At 43.4% G+C, this 20,603-nt stretch overlaps 1 protein-coding gene across 1 annotated transcript in view; it reads right to left on the bottom strand.

Annotated features, from left to right (window-relative positions):
• Positions 1 to 17,445, bottom strand: part of PDILT (protein disulfide isomerase like, testis expressed) — a 30,293-nt gene extending 12,848 nt beyond the window's left edge. The window contains exons 1-4 of the mRNA XM_053554805.1: positions 17,240 to 17,445; positions 9,077 to 9,283; positions 2,963 to 3,096; positions 1,682 to 1,819 (exon numbers count right to left, since the gene is read on the bottom strand). Coding sequence (XP_053410780.1) covers positions 1,682 to 1,819; positions 2,963 to 3,096; positions 9,077 to 9,283; positions 17,240 to 17,438 — 678 coding nt within the window. The 5' untranslated portion in view covers positions 17,439 to 17,445. The remainder of the gene's footprint in view (positions 1 to 1,681; positions 1,820 to 2,962; positions 3,097 to 9,076; positions 9,284 to 17,239) is intronic.
• Between the last annotated feature and the right edge of the window lie 3,158 nt (positions 17,446 to 20,603).

Raw genomic sequence — 20,603 nt, 5'->3', positions numbered from 1 at the left:
TTCAGCTTAAAACTTTTCTTTTTTTTTTTTTTATTGTTGGGGATTCATTGAGGGTACAATAAGCCAGGTTACACTGATTGCAATTGTTAGGCACAGCTTAAAACTTTTCAATGACTATCATGGGCCCAAGAAAAAGCTTTTCAGAAGCTTCTCTGAAAGTCAAGCAGATCTAGGCATCGCTCTGCCTACCTACCTGCCATGGGCAAGTAACCTAACCTCTCTCAGACAGATCTGTTAGTAACATGGCTACTGCGAAGATTTGGCCTTGTGCAGGGAGGGTGTAAGGCATATTCCAGACATGTGCTCAGAGTACCTGCCTAGAGCAGCACTATTCAGTAGAATTTTCTGTGATGATGGGAATGCTCTGTAAATCTGTGCTGCCCAACACAATAACCATTAGCGAAAGGTGACTGTGGAGTACTTGAAATGTGACCAGCATGGCTGAAGAACTCAAACTAATTAGTTTAAATTTAAATAGGCACTCATGACTAGTGGCTGCCTTATGAAACAGCTCAAGGTCTAGATTCCAGAGAGGGAGGGGAGATCAATGAACTCAGACTGTGACAAAGCCTTGGGACCTCATTAAAGGAGCTGAGTCTTTGTCCTAAAAATAGGAAGTCATTAAAAGGGCTTTTAGAGGGGAAGAGGGAAGTAACCTTCAGATCTGAATTCTGGAACCATTACTCTTCAGAAGACGATAAAGAGATAGACCAGCTGGGTGGCTGTTATATGTAACAGGTGGTGGGGAGATGATGGTCTCTTGATCTAAGACGAGAGCAACAGAGATAGAAATAGAGTCAAGGGATATTTTGGTTATAAAATCAGTAGGGTTGAGATGAGGGATTTGTTATGAGGCTTAGAAAAGAAGGAAGTGTTAGAATGATGCCTGGGTTTTCTGGCTTGTTTAGCTTGTAAGAGAGTAGTAGTGGCACCAATCTGAGAGAAAGAGAGAAGAGAGAGAGAGAGAACATTGGAAGAGGATCTGGAGAGGAGATTATGACTTTGAGCTTAGCCATGTTGGAACATCTGGTACTGCGTATAAAGGTCTGGAGATTAGAAAATTCTGCTAGAGAAGGATGTATATATAGTTTGTTTGAGATAAAATCTCACTTTTTGCCTTTGGTAGAGTTTTGTGGCTTCACAGCTCACAGCAACCTCAAACCGTTGGGCTCGAGTAGATTCTCTTATCTCAGCCTGCCAAGTAGCCAAGACTACCGGTGCCTGCCACTACACCTGGCTATTTTTAGAGACAAGGTCTCACTCTGGCCCAGGCTGGTTCTCGAACTCCTGAGCTGAGACAATGCACCTACCTTGGCCTCCCAGAGTGCTAGGATTACAAGTGTGAGCCACCGCGCCAGGCCTGGAGATGGATATTTATAAGTCCTGGGTGTAGTGTGTAGATTGTAACTGCTGATAGAGCGTAAAAGAGAAAGCTTGGATCAAAATGAAACAGGGTATGGGATTGAGCTTTGATGGATGGCTACTGGCTAAAGAAAGGAAGAGAAGCTTAAAATGATGGATGGCTAGAAAGGCCAGAGAAACATCAAGAGACTGATTTCACAGGTGACGACTAGTTCAATACCACTGACCTCACAAGTGGCAGAACCAGAATTTGTATCCAAAGCCCATATCTCCTTAGAGATAGTGGCACCTCTCCCCAGCAATAGGATCTCAGTCCTACCTTTTTGAACACCAGGACACTGTCAAGGACGACATGAAAATGCCCGGCAGCATTCTTAATCTCTATTGCTCCAAACGTCAGCTCTGGGAAGTCTTTGATTGTGTCGTAGAACAATTCTGCTACCTCTTCCTCTAAGTCCTGTTAAGGAGAGAATGTTTGGCGAGGCTTTGGCAGAAAGCAAATGTCTAGCTTATTTAAAGGAAAGATGGAAGAGGTAGCTGGTTCATCATTTTTCTAAGTTCTGGGGTTTTGCTGGGTCACCTCGATTCACTTTCATGGGTATTGCACACCCAGACTGCTTCTCTGGCTGTGACTAAAGCCAACATGGGCAAGTCTTCAAAGATCAATAGAGAGAATTGATAAACTTGACCTTTTTCAATTATTACATTAAAGGCTGTTCTAACCCAGGGATTGAGACAATTTTTTAAAAACATATCTTTCTTAATTGCTTTCAGAAAAGGAAATGGATGTGACCACATATAAAACCAAAGATAAACTTAGTATCAGGATATGGCTATGGTTTCAGCCCTCATTCTTTAGCTGGAAACAAAATTAAGACCAAAACATCCTCTCAAAGAAGTGGCAGGTGGGGGCAGGAGAGGCTCATATTCTCCTCACATACAAATATAGCACCAAAATTCTGACTTCTACTGGGAGAAAGGGAGGAGTCATCAGTTTATGGTAAATGAGTCAAGATACATGAGAAATGCAATTTTCCAAAAGCAAAAAACATTTGCAAATGATTTATAAATACAAAAAAATCAATAAAAAGCTATTGTGGGACACTACATTATTATACTGAAGTTATTTATGTCCTTCTCCAAATATCTTCCCCTGTTGCACCTACGATGAGGGTTGGTGTATATTTCAATGGGGGTGTGTTTACAATGTGTTGTTGGTTTTAATACCTGAAGAAGCCTGGAGAGAGCTTAGGGAGAGAGACAGGCCTGGCCCAAGCATGGCTGGTGGCTGTCAGAGTCATAGCGAACAAGGGTCCTCAAACCAGAAAATAAGATATCCTTATATTTGGTGATATTCTAAATGGGTCCCCCCCAAATCAGTTACACTATTAAACTCATTAAACACACGTGTCGATCTCCTCTCCTTTCTCTCCATTTGGCTTCCATGTTTTTCTTTCTTCACTGGGACCCTGGAGCTTTCCCAGAAGAACAGCTCATTGGGTGAGGAAAATGGAGGATGAGGCAACCCAAATGGAAGAGTCTCTCCCACATCCCCTCCCAGATACAGTACTTCTCACAGCCCATGCCTAGATCCCAGTACCTGGAAGAAGCCAACAATGACCAAGTGCCTGGATTTCACAAAATTGGCCACCTGCAGGCTGTTGTTAAACAGAAATGCATTCTGGCTGATTTGTCTTCTCAACCAAACGACCAAGGCAGCAGATTCAACCACTCCTGGAGAGAGATACAGTCAAGTGGATCCCACAGAAATTTCTTCTTGAGCTGGACCAAGGCCTATCTTCCCCAAGATTAACGAGTAGAAGCACATTATCTTGGGCTCCCTTCCCTTGAAGGTCAGTCTGTCCATTCCTCCCAAGCTCCACAGCATGAACGTGAACACCAGTAGTTAAACGTTACTGAGCACGTGCTGGGGCCCATACACTGTGCTGAGTGTTCACATGTATCAGATCTACACAGCCACCCTAAAGGATGGGGACTGCCTTAATTTTGCAGGCAAGGAAAACAAATTCAACCTGCTAGTAGCCACCAAACTAGCACGCCTGGGGAGGGCATTTCTAGCCTTCTTTTCGCATCCTCCATGACAATGGGAAGATGGGTATTTTTTAATTTAAATAAAATATAAGATAAACATCACCTAGGTCTGTAACTTGGGAAAATCCTGTTATTCCTTTGTACCTCCCATTTCTCAGCTGAGACCCAAATGTCCTCCAGGTTCACCAACCCCTAACTTCCATTTCTCAGCTATTATATGGGAGGTGCCAAGCACACAAAAGTCTTAATATCTAAAATTGGGACACATATATCTTATCTGGGAAGACAATGTGGAATGAGAATGCAAATGAAGCCGCATAAAGATGGACAGGTGTTTTTTTGAATCATTAATTTCACATCATGGCAAGTAATGTAAAATATTATTTTATATTAATGTTTGCTATAAAAAAGAATGAAGCATTTTGCATGAGTTTAAGATATAAAGCAGTATCTGTTGTGAGTAGTTTCGAACTACATCCACAGACCTTTATTCCTTTACTCATTCATTTATTTAACAAATACACATTGAGTGCCTGTTTTAAAGTTCTGTATTTGGTGCTGGGAATATAATGGTGAGAAGAAACAAACACATTACCACTGTTTTGCAGCTCTCATTCTGTTAAGGAAGATAGTAATCAAATAATTACACAAACATGCATATAATTGCACCCAAAGAAGTGTTTGAAATCAAAGTTCTATGGGCCTGTAGCAAAGGTAACCTGAGCTAGACCGTGAAGTCAAGGAAGGCTTCCTGGAGGAAATCACTTATGAGCTGAAAAACGGAAGGATGTATTCAAGTTAACTAGGAAGCAGTAAAGAGAAGGAAAGGCCCAGGCAAAACAAATGGCCTGTGCAAAAGTCCTGTGGCAGGACGCTTTACTTCAGGGGGCTTGATGGATGCACCCTGAGTTACTAAATCAGTTGCAAAAGGCTCTACTTCCAGTATCTTTGCTCACATTTCCTAAGAACATTAGGTCTTTTAAAAAACTTACAACAAAGCACATTTATCTGCAGGAAGTTTCGCAAATTGTATAATTTGATGGATGTTTATAAAATGAACAACATGCATACGTGCCACTTGCAATGTTTGGAATAAAACACTACCAACCTCTCAGAAATTCCTGTCTCCCAGCCTCTATCCAGCCCCCAGCCAGGTTTAACCATTATCTTCACTTCTACCTGGGTATATTAGTCTTCCTATTCCTGAATTCCATCACATGATATATGTCCTTGGGTCTGGTTTACTTACACGTGTGAGATTCATGCATGTTGTTCATGTACTTGAAGACTCATCCCCACTGCTGTGTAGTAATCTACTGGGTGAATATTCCACAGTTTATTCATTTATTCTCTGTGGGTGAGTATTGGGTTGTTCCCAGTTTGGAGCTAATAGGAATGAATTCTCACTTACGTTTCTGCGGGCACAATGTATGTACTTGTGTTGGGTATGTGGCCAGGACTAGAATTTGTGGTCATGGCAGATGCCATGCTTAGCTTTAGCAGACACAGTTTAAGCCATTTTAAAAGCCACAATGAGTCAGACCTATGGAAGTTCCTATTAGGCTGATATGATGACTGCATGAGACAGAGGGGGAAGCACCACGCACCTTCAGACCTCAGTGCTCCACCCTGCTATCACCCTTTCTTTTGACATTTTAGCCCCAATGCCAAGTTTCTATTTCCATAGAGTGCTCAGCCACCTTTAGGAAAAAAAATCAGGCTCTTACAGAAATTAACTGTTCCTATTATAAGTATTTGTCTGGCAAAAGTAGTTTGTAAGTGCCCTGAGAGGAATTGTTTTAAAAATTCTGACAATATCAAAAAAGGTGAACAAAACCTTCCAAATGGGTTTAAATTTCAGGTTGTCAGAACCGTTGCTCTGATGCCACTCTGTGCCACTGTCTCCCAGTCTGTACTCCAGCCATGTAATTATCTTCCAGGACACCAGGCTTTGCATCCTCCTGCCCTCCCCGTGCTCTCCAAGGGTAGCACCTTTTGCTTATTTGACGCTCAGGTTGGTTTTCTTTTTCTTTTACCCTCCTCTTCCCATTTGTTCTCAACCATGTGACCTGTTTCATTTTCTGCCTTAAGTCTATCACTTTATGAAATTATGATGATGATTGTTCCGTATGAGCTCCCAATAGCTCCTGTGATTCCTGGTACACACTAGGTGCTAACGAAATAATTCTAGGATGAAGAAATGAAGTCACTGTGTCATTAGGTAACCTGGCTTGAGGGAACTGGATCTGGGGGCATCTTCTCTGGAATGGGTGGGCTCTGTATGCCCCTCTGGACCCCCCCCCCCCAGGACTGAGGTAGCTGTGCACTTGGCATATTGCTTATTTCTGAGTGTCTGCAGACCAGGCAGTGTCCTTGCTGGGCTCGGTGCCTCCTCTGGTGCTTGGCTCTGAGCCAGAGGACACAGTGACAACTGAGGTGTGAACGCTTTGTCAATGATTGACTAGAGCCGGAGCTAGACTGCATATTTCCAGGCACAAACTGTGAACCCATCATTAATAGAGGCCCTGGAGGGAACTCAAGTCTCCCTCCCTCCAAGGGGTGGCCAAGACCAAATTTTTCACCATCAATCCTTGGAGAATAGAGAACAGGACAGGGCTTTGACCCAGCAAGGACCAAATCCCACCTGCTTCCTAAGAGAAGTTTTATAAAAGTCACATTGAAGGAGAAGCATAAAGCAATGTCTTCCCTCTTAGCTCAGAGGAGCCCTGTCAAATAAGTGGAACTGGCATTATTCATCCTGTTTAGAAAATGAGAAACTGGAAGCTCAGGTCTAAAAGGCTTAAGTTCCCATAGTTTGTGCTTGTCCTAAACCCCAGGTATCCTGAGTTCCAGCCCCAGCTCCATGTTGGAATTCCATTGCCTCTTTCCCTGGTCAGGAGTAATACTGAGGAAGAGGGGGCAATAGCATGCCCAGCGGAAATATGGGTTTGTTCTTTAATCTATGCCCTCTGCACTTTCATCCCATTCAAACCAAAATACTATTTACAAGAATATCATAAATATTATAGAGTCAGGAAACTAGTAGGTAGGTAATAATTATAAACACATCTGCCATTTCCCTTAGATTACAGCTTAATGTAGAGCAGAGCTCAACAAACTACAGCCATGGGCCAAATCTGGCCCACTGTTTGAATTTATCAATAAAGCTTTATTTGAACACACCCATTTGTTGATATACGACTGCTTTTATACTACACCAGCAGAGCTGAATAATTGCAACAGAGTTTGTGTGCATATAACATCTAAAATATTGGTCTTATAGAAAACTTTACCGACCACACCACTACCAGCTGGGGAGTTTCAAGGAAGTTATTTCACCCTTATGTGCCTCAGTTTCTCCATCTAATGTACCTTTGATGTTGGGATGTTATAACATATGAGAAGGGCCTGAAACACCTCCTGGAATACAGTTTATTCTGCAGGTATGTGTCAGGCCCTATGCCTTACAAACATTTTTTCATCTCCCCAACAATCCTAGGAAGTAGATATTTCACCATCTCCACTTTACAGACGAGAAAACCAAGATTCAACAAGAGGAAGTGATTCCCCCTCAGGCATGTAGTGATGATCTGGCTCTAGAGGGTTATGCTGCCAATTCTGATAGCTTTTTTAGAGGACCCCGGAATGGAGGTGAGATCAGCCCTTGCCCTTGTGACTCTCACCGTGGAGTAGGCAACCAGTGACAGATAGAATTCCGTGAGGTGAGGGCTTGATGGGGAGAAAACAGTGCTATGGGACCACAGACATGGAGCAGGCACTGAGACCTGGGCTCAGGGGAAACTTCCTGAGAGAGGTGATGATGCAAGTTCCTTCATGGCAGAGGAGGTCCCCACCTTCTACTCCACGAAGTAGTCTCAGAGTTCAAAATTCCTGGGGACCTTTTTTGCCAGCCTCATTGGCTATCAGCTTGTCACCTCTAAGCAGACTCGGGTTTTGCCTGTCCTTCAGGAGGGAACGCTATCTCAGCACCTGAGCCACCCGATGAGCAGTTACCTGGGGCTTGTCATTTCCTCACAGCCTTCCCCAGAGCCAACACACCACGAAAAGCTTCAGGCTTGGTTTCGGTGGGTCCCCACTGTTGAGGCTCAGCATTCAGTACCCACACGAAAGCAGCAGCCTCAGTTGTTTTTCTCACTCTTCCCACCCTCTCTCTCCATCTCTCCTCTCACCCCTCACCCCTGTGCTCCATTTCTGTTTTTTTTAATGTTTAATTCATTTTTTTATTAGCTCATAACTGTGTACATTACTGCAGGTACAATGTGCTGATTTTATATACAATTTGGAATGTTTACATCAAATTGGTTAATATAGCCTTCACCTTACTTATTTAATTGTTGTGTTTAGACATTTATACTCTATTCTTAATTTATTTGACATGTACCCTTGCAATATGCACCATAGGTGAGATCCCACGGATTACCCTTCCTCCACCGGGCCACCCCTCTCCCCTCCCCTCGCCCTCCTCTTCGCTCAGGTTCTCTTAGGTAACTGTCATGGGGTCGCTCTTTTGAAGCGCCTTCCTCTACGTCTGTCCTGTGTCTCGCATGCCCTCTTGTGTCCATTATGAGAACTGCAAGGCATCCTGCAGAACCAGCTCTTGGTATTCTTCAAACACTCAGGGCTTTTTAGAAACTGGCTATGTGCAGACACTGTGAAAGTCAGTCCATTTTCTCCGTTTTCAGAGATTCAGTAAATATATATACTACTCAAAGTATATTTATACATATAGTTAAATATTGTTTTTATATATGAGTGTATATAAACATATGTCTATTATGGAAAACTTTTACTAGCATACTAGGGGCTGGGCACTTCTGTGTTCTTCCAATTTATTACTTTTATCCATCCATCCATCTTGCAACCATGTACGCATTCATTTACATAACATTTTCAAAATTAGGACCTACCATTGAACCACACCAAAGCCTACAATTCTCCAAATATCCTCAATATCAAGTTAAGGCTTGACACTTGATAGATTGTTAGTAAATGGGTACTGAATAGATAAATGAATGAAATGAATGACAGAAAGTTTCCAAAGTTTGTGAAAGACATCTCATCCCAGCCTTTTTTTGTTCCCTCATCTCCCAGACTTCCTTTTGGCTAAATAGAGCTTCCCTGGCCTGTGGCCTTGTCAAAATCATTCTAAAGTGGAAGATGGGGGGTGAGAAGTAGAATTAGGAACTTAAGACTTCAGACTTTAGTAGCATAAGTCATCACACCCCATCCTTCCACCTCTTGGTGCCTCTAGAGCCCGTCAACTCTAGAGGGATGTGGTTGAGACAGCTGTATTTTCTTTGTAAGACAGACCTGAATCATATTTCTCAGCCTTTCTCACAGTTGAGTGGGGCCATGTAACAGAATACTGGTCAATGAGATGTGACTAGAAGTGATAGCCCCACTTTTAGGCAAGAACTATGAACAGAACCCATGAATCTTTGGCTTCCATATCCCAACTGCTGGGTGGATGAAAAGGGGAGATCAGGGGCCTCCAAGGCCCTAGAGAAGGGCAGAGTTACTAGCTGGGAGGAGCCTGGATCCCTGTGAGGCTATGTGGAGCAGAGCTTCCCACATCCACCCTCTGGCTGCCAAGAGGGCTTTACATGAATATGTAATAAATTTGGTACACAAGCACCCTTACCTTCACAGCTGATGGGCTCTGACCTGTTGCCCTCAAAAAAAAGCTTCAACTCCGGAGTCTTCTTAATATTAAACTCCTGCTTAAGCTCCTTCTCTACAGTGATGTCCACTTTGCCAAAGCCAACGCCATTCTTGCCTTTACCCATGATCTCCACGGCTTTGCCCAGTTCCTCAGCCAGGTTCCTGGATTGTTTTGAGGAAGGGTTATCTGAAAGAGCCAGTGTGAAGACGAAACTTGTGAGAGCCTCTTTCCCTGCCCAGTCTCCCCGGTTGGATTATTTGCTCGGCCTTCTTAGCTCCTGGGCCTTTGTTGTTCTCAGCTGTTAATAGTTAGATTTTCATAAGTGTGGAAAGATGTGAGACATAATGGTTCACACAACTGGACAATTTGGGAGATGTACATCAAGTTTCTCTGGATCCAATAACATTGGAAACAAGACAACTTTGGGCAACTTATCTCCTTAAGCTCCACTTTTTTCTTGTGTAAAATGGCGAAAACATGAGCTGCTGCTTCATGGTGTTGTCAGAGTCAAATGAGACTTATTTAACAATCAGGTATACAGTGTTTATTATTTTCTAAGAATGAGACATGTATTAGGCCATTTACTCCTAATAACCCTGCAGGGAATAGGTATTATTAGATTATCCTAATATTATAGATGAGGAAACTGAAGTACAACAAAATAACCTGCTTGCCCAAGGCTGTCTGATGTGAGAGGCGTAGTCAGGATAAGGGCCCACTGGGTCTGGCTGCTGAGTTCATGTTCTCTAACCTTCACCCGGCAGGTGGGGCAGTGAAGTCCCTGGAACATGGTATTCATTTGAGTCATTATTACTACTGTTATTATTATCCTTGTAAAATTTCTGTGGTGAGAAATCATGGAGGGGCAGAGAGAGAGAGAAAGACAGAGAGACAGAGTAATAAATACCTCTCCATGTGGTGGAACGTCCTGGCACTAATAGGCCAGACTGGGCCCCTGTGGTTGCCCTGGATTGAGTGTAATGTGGCAGGGACTCTGGCAGGTACAGAAGGCCAAGTGTGAGAAGGGTGGGGAATAGAGGAGATTATGATGCTTTCTTGTCCCCTCTGAGCCCACCGCCCCTCTCCCCCTGGCAGGAGGATGTTGAAAAGACCTGACACTCTACCAGGGAAGATGACTCTCTGTTTCCTTGGCCACTGACATTGCTGGCTGATGGGGTTGTGGGGAGAGGCTTTGTGGGGAGGGGAGCCCTTCTCAGGAAACAGCCTTGGAAAGTGGGCATATGACTGGGGAGTGCAAGAGGCCTTTCTGGCTAAAGGGAGGGGACTCAAAGGCACCCATGTTTGCCTTTCTTCCTCCTGATAAGATTGTGAGACTGCAGGTCCCTCACTGCTCCTGGGGTCTGAGGCAGGTGGACTGAGTCAAGCCAGGGGGTCATTGATTCCCTTTCAATTCAGAACACTTTGTCTTTTCCGCCTTCCTCCCTCAATCTGGAGCACCTTGTACTGGAACAAGTACAAACCACCTCCACTGTTGAAGGCGAGTTCAAAGTCCAACAGAGAGGTCTTTTGTAAAGCACAGCCCAGAAAGCTGGGCCCTGGGACAACTGGCACAGGCACAGTTGCCAGTCAGTACACCTGCTCTTGCAGTGGGACCTGAAAGTGAATGATTGTTTTCATTAAACTCGCAATCAATGGGCAGGAAACGGGGACTCTGTGCCTCCCTCTCTGATCAATGTGCCTCCACTACCTGCCGTATCCCCCTCATTGCCTTTGATACCTTCCATCCATCATCACCAGCAGCCCAGGCCTCCTGCCCACTGCTCTGATCTGAAAGCCTCTCCCCAACTTCCTTGTGGATTTGGCCATGCTGGGCTCAGGACTGCTAACTGATGTAGCATCCAACTCTGAGTTTCTAAGACATTCAGGGCATGAGAAACACTTGCAATTATTGTCTAAATGGTAGAGAAAATTTTAGAGGTTGCACATACAATCCAGTGCCCCTGAGTATCTGAAATGGAAGTGACAGAAAGAGATTGTGGCAACGGGAGTGCTGACATCTGAAAGCTAGATGGACAGGCCCTAACAGCAATAGAAATGGGGATTCCTTCATCCACTTGCTTTATTCATTCATTTAATATGCATTCATTGATTCACTCAAATCTTTTTCAGGATATGCATGTTTTAGGCACTGTTCTAGGGATTGAGGATATAACAATGAACTAATAAAAATCCCTGCTGTCATTGGAGAGGGCAGAAAATAAAATAAGCAGTAAAATATATGCAGTGTTAGATGATAACGACTATGGAGAAGAGAGAAGGAGAGTTAGAGGTTGGGGGTGTCAGGGAAACTACTAGTTTAAGCCCTTGAGAAGCAGTATTTTAATAAAGATGGGAGGAGATGAGGGAGCCAGCGATGTCCAAAGGGAGAACATTCCATGTAGAAGAAGGGCAAGTGCAAAGGCCCTGAGGTGGGATATGTGGGACATGTTTGAGGAATGATAGGAAGTCCACTGAGTCTGGAGTAGAGTGAGCTGGGGTGGGGAGTGGATGACAGAGAGTCTGGTAGGCCATTGGATAGATTTTGACCTTTCCTCTGAGAAACTCTGGAATGGTTCCAGAGCATTTGGTGCAAAGGTAGATGCAATCTGATTTTCTTTTTAACTGGATTTCTCTGAGTGTTACATGGAAAATAGAGATTAGACCAAAGGGGAAGAAGAGCAGAAGCAGGTAGATGAGGTGGAGGGAACCATATAATCCCTGTGAGACACAGTGACAGCTTGGGCCAGGCTAGTGGTAATGGAAGGCCTGAGAAGTGGTCTTATTCTAGAAAGATTTTGGAAGAGGAGTTGATAGATTATATGTGAAGTGTGTGAGGAGGGACACTGAGAAAGGGGGCTTCAAAAAGCCTGGCCTGCTGAACAAGGAAGTCTGGAGGGCCCATAGAGCATTCACCACTCAGCAGTTCCCGCCAAATGTACGATGCAATGTAGGTAAGCAATGACCGATAGAAAAGGACAATAATCAGGGATCACTAGAAAAGAGAAATAACTTCTGGAGGCACAGAGAGGCCAATGAAAAAAAGCTGCAACCAATGACAAATAAAGAGAACCAGAGTATCTGTATCTCTGCACTGCTTCTGCGTCTCCGCCTCCCTTCTTCTCTTTCATGAGAAGGACCCACTTCTAACTCTCTTTGGAAGTGCTCTAAACTTTCGCTTTGTTCTTAAATAAAATCTCTCTTTGTATTTTCAGTTTCCATTCATTTTTGCTTTCAATTACCACTGGGCCTCAGTTGAACTTTCTACCTGAGCTGAGTAGTCAAACCAGGTCACCCAGGTTTGGAGAACCAGGACCTCTGACCCCCAACAGTGTGAGCAAAATAGAGGGGTGGGGATGACTTTGAGTTTTTGGTCTGAGAAACTGGAAAGATGATGATGATGGTGATGGTAATGGTGATGGTAATGGTGATGGTGATAATAATAGCCATGAGAATAAAATATAGCAAAAACCTTTATTGGTCACTTACTATGCTAAACACTGCTAAGTGTTTCATGTATTATCTTGGCTAATCTTCAGATAACAACCCTGAGTTGTCTACTGTTACAATGCAAGCGGGAATGTTGTAGATAAGGAGAGGGAGCCCAGTGGCTCCCTCTTTCAAACTTAGTAAGAGGTTAGGTTGAGATTCAACTCCAAGGCTGACTGACTCCAAGACTCATGCTGTAATCAACCAAACTGACCAACTGGTCTGAAAATGTTTCTTTTCCTTGTAGCAGAGTGATGGGGATGCATTTCCCATCTCCCCTGCTCCAGGTAGTCCTATCAGAGCAGAACCTGTCAACTCACTCTTGAAAATTCACAGTCCTATTTCCTGGTTTCTGTGTTCTAAAATTTTGCAAATTGGTTTTACTTTTGGGGCTCTGGAACTTTGAATTCCAAGTCTGTAAAGGTGAAATGAATGAATACATACACACTTCAGGGCCTACATCCTGCTGGGGTCAACTAGAAATGCCAGTTTGGTTGGGGAAAGGAGATGATTTAGATGCATTTTGGTACTTGGGAAGAGCACCTGTGGGCTACGGATGGGCAAGGGGCCCTTTGCTGGGAGGCCAAGAGCCTCCAAAGGCCCCACCTCCCTCAGGTTCTAGGCTTTCCCTAGCTCATTCACTGGCTGCCACATCGTGGATGCACAATGAATGTGAATTCCTTAGATTATGGCCCAGGAAAGTTTTGTTTTTTTTTTTAATTTTAAATGTTTCTCCGTCTTACTTTCCTCATTCATAAAATGGGGTTATTATTCAATCCTGCATGTTGGAGTGATCCTACATAATAAGACAAAGTGTGTAAAACTTTGATAAAAAGCCTGGCATAGAAATGCCCAATAAACAGTAGCCAGTGTGAGGATGAGGTGGAGAATTAGTGGTCTTGCCTCTCTGGGAAGATGAGATGTCAGATCCTTTAGTAGATCTTCTGGCTACTCGTGAAAGGAGTACAACAGTGGCCAGCACCAAACCGTCCATGCCAAGGCCTAGGCCTACAGTAAGCCCCTCATGTGGGTGTCAGGGTAAGCAAAAGGGGGACAAGGTCGTGTTAGAATAGGCAATGGCTCCCTGACTGTCAGCCTGATGTGTAGATATGCTAATGGCTAATGAGCCTAGAATCAATGTTTGCCTGGGTCTTTAGTAGATAACCCCAGGTTCCATTTTCTGGGACTGAGAGTCAGGCAGGGGACGAGGGGTAATGGATGGGAAGGCAGTGAGTGCAGGGACTGGAGATTAGACACCGGTATAGGGAATTCAAGTCTGCTTTCCTTTAAACCAGTGGTTCTCAATGGGGGACATTTGGCCATGTCTGGAGACATTTTTGGTCATCATACTGGGGAATGGGAAGCTATTGACATCTAGTAGGTAGAGGCCAGGGGTGCTACTAAACATTCTGTAATACACAGGACAGATCCCAGCTTCCCAAACAAAGAAATTATCCAGTAGGCTCGGGGCCTGTAGCTCAAGCAGCTAAGGCGCCAGCCACATACATCTGAGCTGGCAGGTTCGAATCCAGCCCTGGCTGCCGAACAACAATGACGGCTGCAACCAAAAAATAGCCAGGCATTGTGGCAGGGGCCTGTAATCCCAGCTACTTGGGAGGCGGAGGCAGGAGAATCGCTTGAGCCCTGGAGTTGGAGGTTGCTGTGAGCTGTGCTTTCACGGCACTCTACCCAGGGTGACAGCTTGAGGCTCTTCCTCAAAAAACAAAAACAAAACAAACAAACAACAAAAAAAAAAAACCAAGAAATTATCCAGTAAAATTGTCCCTAGTGCTGAGGATGAGAAACTCTACTTTAGATCCAACTTTAGATAGGCATGAAAAACTATTCTGAGAATAATCTCCTCCCCATTCTGTAGGGCCTTTTACAGTATGCAGAAGTGCTCACAGCTGATAGAGACTTTAGGATAGCCATTAACCCCTGTTAGCTCCTCAGGAGCCAGCAACCAATCTGCTTCTCCACTCCTCAGCAACCCAGTTTTCACCACACTGGCATGCCCTCACTCACCCCAGTGCCTTTGCACTTGCTGTTCCTACTGCCTGAAATCCCAGGCAGCTGCCTGGGTTACTTTCTCACAGATCTTTGCTAATATGTTACCTTTCCAGGGACACCTTCCTGAAGCACCCTATTTAATATTGCAGCCATACCTCCATTTGTCCCTTGTGCTCTATGTTGCTCATATTACGTTTCTCTGGAGTACTTTTATGGTATATGACATACTATGCATTTTATTTATTTGTTTATATATATACAAGTTCCAATGATCAGCAAAATGCTATAAGACGGATTGAGCACCAGTTTTGGTGTCAGACCTGGTATTGGATCCAGGCTTCACCACTTATCGGTTGTGTGATTTTGGGCCACTTACCTAACCTTTCTGAAACTTACTTGCCTTATATGCAATATGGGGACCCTGCTACCAAGGAATAGTGCCTGAAACACAGGTGCTGGGTAAATAGCTATTATCATCAACATCATCACCACAGGTGTCATCGTATCATCACCATAACCATGACCATCAGCATAACCATCCTCACTCCATCATCACCGTTGTCATCACCATCTTCATCATTGTCCTCATCCACATTACCATTTCCATCATTTTGATCGCCATCATCATATAACCTACTCCCACGACAAACTCTTGCCACCTCTGCCTTAGAGACAAGTGTCAAATGACCCTAGAGACAGCTCCTAACCTTAACTTGACCTTTCCCCACAACGGTAGCCACTCCTTCTCTTCTTGACTCATTCCAGTTAATTAATTAATTTATTTATTTTTAATTTTTTTACTTTTACTTTATTGTTAGGCATTCATTAAAGAACAAAGAACAAAGAGGTACAAAGAACCAGGTCACAGGACACTGAAAGTCCCTTTTGTAATTATGACCCATCCCCAAGATGTGTGTCACATCCCGTGACCCCCCCACCCCACCATTTAAGTTAATGTAGATGGAGAAAATTGTGGGTCAAAGGAAATATTATTAATTAAATCATTTATTCATCCATTTGACATCCATGCAGGCCTGCCATGTTCCAACCACAATGTGGGATGTTTGGAGCTCACTCCAACAGAGTCATGTAAATATGGGGTGAATAGAAACATAATGATGATAGTTTCTTCCTGTGGAGTGCCCAGTAGGGCTAGTGACTGCATATTTGAGCCCACTTTCATTCACCATAACAACTTGCAAGGGAAGAATTATTAACCTTGTTTTGCAGATGAGGACACTAGTGAGGCTATTGATAGCAGCAGTTAATACCTTCTTACGCTCTTACTATGCACCAGTCATTATGTTAAGTACACTATCACAATCCCTCAAATAATCCTAGATACTATATAATGCTATTAAATTCCTCATGTTGCAGCCATGTAAAGTGAGGTTCTGTGTGCTCAAAGTCACCGGCCCAAGAACACTGGGCTGGTAAGTGGCAGAGCCTGGCCTTTGAATGTAAGACTGGGACTCTCTGAAGCTGACTTTATTGCCCTACGCTACACTAGTTGGACTGGAAATAAAAGGGAGGCTCTAAAGGGTTTTGGTCAGAAGACAGAAAACAGAGGGGAGAAAGGACTATCCCTGAAAAACAGCTCAGAAGTGGGTGGAAACAGAGAAGTGAAAGTCATCCTCCCCTCCCAGCTCTGCCCATCCCTGGAACTTCATTGCTGCCTGGCTCCTTGAACCCAGCTGCTGGTCAGACTTGGCATGTCCTGGAAGCAGGCCTTGGGGGACTGGCATGGAGCCAGCCATTTTCTAAAGGCAGGATTCTGAATTCAGTGTTTATACCTGCTGTCTATCTCCAAATCCTTCCACATGGAAGGACGTATAGCATGAGGTCTGTGGTCCCCACTTGTGCTGTGTGACCTTGTGCAAATCACTTGGCCTTTCTGAGCTTCTATTTTCTCAGCTACCAAATAGAGGGATGAATAGTCCCCACCACACTGGGTTTCAAGGATCAGATGACTAAACATTTAAAAGAGTAGGCAATTCAGCACCAGCACCCAATAAACGATCACTATGTGAAACTTGCCATGAAGGTTTTCTACTTTCTGTCACAAGGCACAGCTGTGTGCCAGTGCCTCAGGAAGAAGAAGCCTGTTCTGTCTCCCAAAATGTCTGCTGATGCAAAAAACACCAGTCTGAAGAACAAAAGTGGGCATTCAAAACTCAGACAGCAAAAGTGATGGTCTTAAAAACCCTGCTTTGAGAGCTTGCTCATAACTGCCAACATTTACATATGAGCAAGCTCTCAAGGCAGGGTTTCAGGGACTCAACACATCATATTTAGTCTTCACAATAATCTAGTGTGGTCATTATTTATGTTCATGCTCATTTTACATAGAAGAAAACAAGTTTAGAATGGTAAAGAAGCATGAAGGTAAAGCCTGAATCCTTGCCTTTGGTGGGACATAAGAGTCACATACAATCCAAGATTAAAATGAAGCAAAGTTATCTTGCAATCTGCTTAACCTACTCGGTGTATTCTTGTCAGGAAATTGGGGATTATGGCACATATAGCATATATCTTTTAAAAATAGCAATATGTGTTGTCATGTGTTTAGCCATATATACAACTATTTAGGCAAGGAGGCAGGCCTCGCCCAACTCAGCCCCCACCACTGAAAGAAACGACACTCACAGAAAAGGACCATGAGGAATCGGGTCTCATTCAACATCTGGGTGAGGCCGGCAGGCGTCAGCACCAGCAGATTGTGTTCCTCCACGATGCGCAAGGGCTTGGTTATGTTGACAGGGGCGCTGGTGTCCTCCTCTGCTGAGCTATAGACGGCGACAGCGCAAGAGGCCACTAACAGCAGGGGCATCCAAAGTAACTCCATGGCTGTCCTGCAGGGGCGGGAGGAGGAACAGAGAGCCCTTAAATCAACACAGGTGGCAGCCCCACGTTATCACACTCCCCCTTCTTTGTCCAGCCAGTTGTGTGGGGAGAAAGTGCCCTGAGCACTACCCAGTGCCTCCCAGAAGTGTCCACAGCTTGGCAGCAGCACTGGATAAGAAGCAAAGTATTATTAGGTCGACCTCAGACCCTGTGGTGAGTGCATGGGGAGTGTTCAGAGCATCAGAGCCCCATTTGGAGAATCAGGACCCCAAAGCTGGCACAGGCCACTGGAGCCCACTGGCTTCTCAGCCACTAGGTGAGGTGAGACCTTTGCAGAGATAGGGTCCCATTACAGAATTCTAGGGTGAGCCTCTGGATCTCAGAGATGACTGGTCTAATTCCTCATCATAACCTCCCAGGAATCTCTCTGTCAGCAAGGCCCCTACTGCAGCTCCTGCAGACTCAACTTGAATGCTCCTGTGATGGGAAGCTCATTACCTTGCAGGGTATCCCATTTGAATTTTAAACAAAATTTTTCTCAAGTGTAAATATTTTCTTTTAAAAGCCATAACTACAATACACACTTGCAAAAGTTCCAAACAATACAATAAAAATATGCCAATCAGAAAAAATCTCAACCATAGTCCCACTGCTGAGAAAGCTACTGTTAGCGGTTTGGAATGAATCCTTTGCAAATGCTCGACATGCCTAGATGAACATACCTTTAAATGTATATTTTTAAACATAAATGGAATGAGACTATGCATGTTGTTTGGTGCTTGGTTAGTTCTTTTTAACCCTGGATACACATTAAATTCTCCTGGGGAGCTTTTAGGACAATTTTAACACTCACTTTCACTTCAGACCAAATTATTTAGAATTGCCCAGGGTGGGGTCCAGATATCTATATGTTTCAAAAGTTTCTTGATGATTATCTTGCTGTGTTTTGTCTTTCTATTTGGGAAATTTTGGACATAAACAGAAATAGTAAGATGGTATAATGTATCCCCCTGCAAGGTACCTATCATCCAACTTCAGTTACCATCATGATCAATCTTATTCCATTTATATTCTTACTGGCTCTCTGCCCTGGATTACTTTGAATCCAGTTCCAGGAATCACATCATTTTACCCATAAATATTTCATTATGATTCCTCTAGAAGATAGTGATTGTTAAAAATAACACACGACCATAGTACCATTATTATACTAATGAAATGAACAATAATGTCTTCACATCATCAAATATCCAGACAGTGTACAAATTACCCAGACTGTCTCATAAATTTTAAGTTTGTTTAAATTGAGATCCAAATGAGACCCATGTATTATAACTGGTTTTTGTGTTTTCCAAGCCTCTCCCAGGTAATTCTGTTGCTCAGTTTGCAGCTTGATTGTCAAATAAAATCAGTAAAGGCAAGTTGAAGTCTGGATGAAGGGCAGGTGGATGGGCTGGTTTTCTGGAAAGCTGAGTGATGCAAATATGTGTCTCAGGCAAAGGTCTCATTACTGTCAGCCCAGCTTTAAGGGTCCCTCATGATCCACAATGTCCCAGGACTCACCACTTGCCATTCTTGGCTGAATCTGGTACAGTAAGATGACTATTCGATGGAACTTTTGTTTTTAAAACTAATTTACTTGTTTGCTTATTTGTTCCTTGATTCATTTACACGCAAGAACAATAACCATCTAAAAGTTGTTTTGCCTATTTGGAGATGGAGGAAGTAAGGAAATTTCACCCCAAAATAGGATTCCTTGATATAAGGAATATTTTAAATTAAAAGTCCATTTTGATCAGAAAGCACTGGCCTCTCCTCTCTAAAAATTGAGTAACCTGATTTAGAATCAGAAAAGTCTGCTGATTTCCTTATTGCATACAAATAGACCTGGCCCTGAGGTCATTTGAAGCATAAGAACTGTTGCTCGGATTGATCTACAATTCAATCTGTTTCCACCCATCTACACATCCACTTGCTCCATGTATATTTTTCCTACTCTCTCCCCTCCCTTCTAAAAGGCATCTTTAAAAGTCACTGACTGTCACTGAACCTTTGGGAAATCATTATTGTGATTACCGCCATGCACGTGGTTTTTGGAAATAAACCTTTCTCTTATTAATCTACAATAATTGTGAGTTGATCTTTCAGCAAACCACATAAAGGGGAAAGGGTAAGTTTCATGTATCCAGCAGGATCTCAAAGCCAGTTTGTTCTCCCAAAAGCCACAGCAGAAGGATTGGACTTCCCCAGTCTTTCCCCAACACCAGCTGGCACATGGTGAGATATTTTACTTACCAATTGGGCTCCTCATCTTCCTCTCTGGGGGCTCCAGTTGAGCAGACAGTAAAAGGTTTTTGTTCTATCCATATTTAAGATTGACCACATAAACATTTTTTGTTGATGACTAGTCTTATTTTTTTTTTTTTTTATTGTTGGGGATTCATTGAGGGTACAATAAGCCAGGTTACATGGATTGCAATTGTTAGGTAAAGTCCCTCTTGCAATCATCTCTTGCCCCCATAAAGTGTGACACACACCAAGACCCCACCCCCTCCCTCCGTCTCTCTTTCTGCTTTTCCTCCCCCCCACCCATAACCTTAATTGTCCTCATATCAAAATTGAGTACATAGGATTCATTCTTCTCCATTTTTGTGATGCTTTACTAAGAATAATGTCTTATACTTCCATCCAGGTTAATACGAAGGATGTGAAGTCTCCATTTTTTTTAATAGCTGAATAGTATTCCATGGTATACATATACCACAGCTTGTTAATCTATTCCTGGGTTGGTGGGCATTTAGGCTCTTTCCACATTTTGGTGATTGTAAATTGAGCTGCAATAAACAGTCTAGTACAAGTGTCCTTATGATAAAAGGATTTTTTTCCTTCTGGGTAGATGCCCAGTAATGGGATTGCAGGATCAAATGGGAGGTCTAGCTTGAGTGCTTTGAGGTTTCTTCATACTTCCTTCCAGAAAGGTTGTACTAGTTTGCAGTCCCACCAGCAGTGTAAAAGAGTTCCCTTCTCTCCACATCCACGCCAGCATCTGCAGTTTTGAGATTTTGTGATGTGGGCCATTCTCACTGGGGTTAGATGATATCTCAGGGTGGTTTTGATTTGCATTTCTCTAATATATAGAGATGATGAACATTTTTTCATGTGTTTG

This window comes from Nycticebus coucang, chromosome 12, assembly GCF_027406575.1.
Source record: "Nycticebus coucang isolate mNycCou1 chromosome 12, mNycCou1.pri, whole genome shotgun sequence".
Lineage (NCBI taxonomy): Eukaryota > Metazoa > Chordata > Mammalia > Primates > Lorisidae > Nycticebus > Nycticebus coucang.
This window is presented reverse-complemented; position numbering and strand designations above follow the sequence as displayed.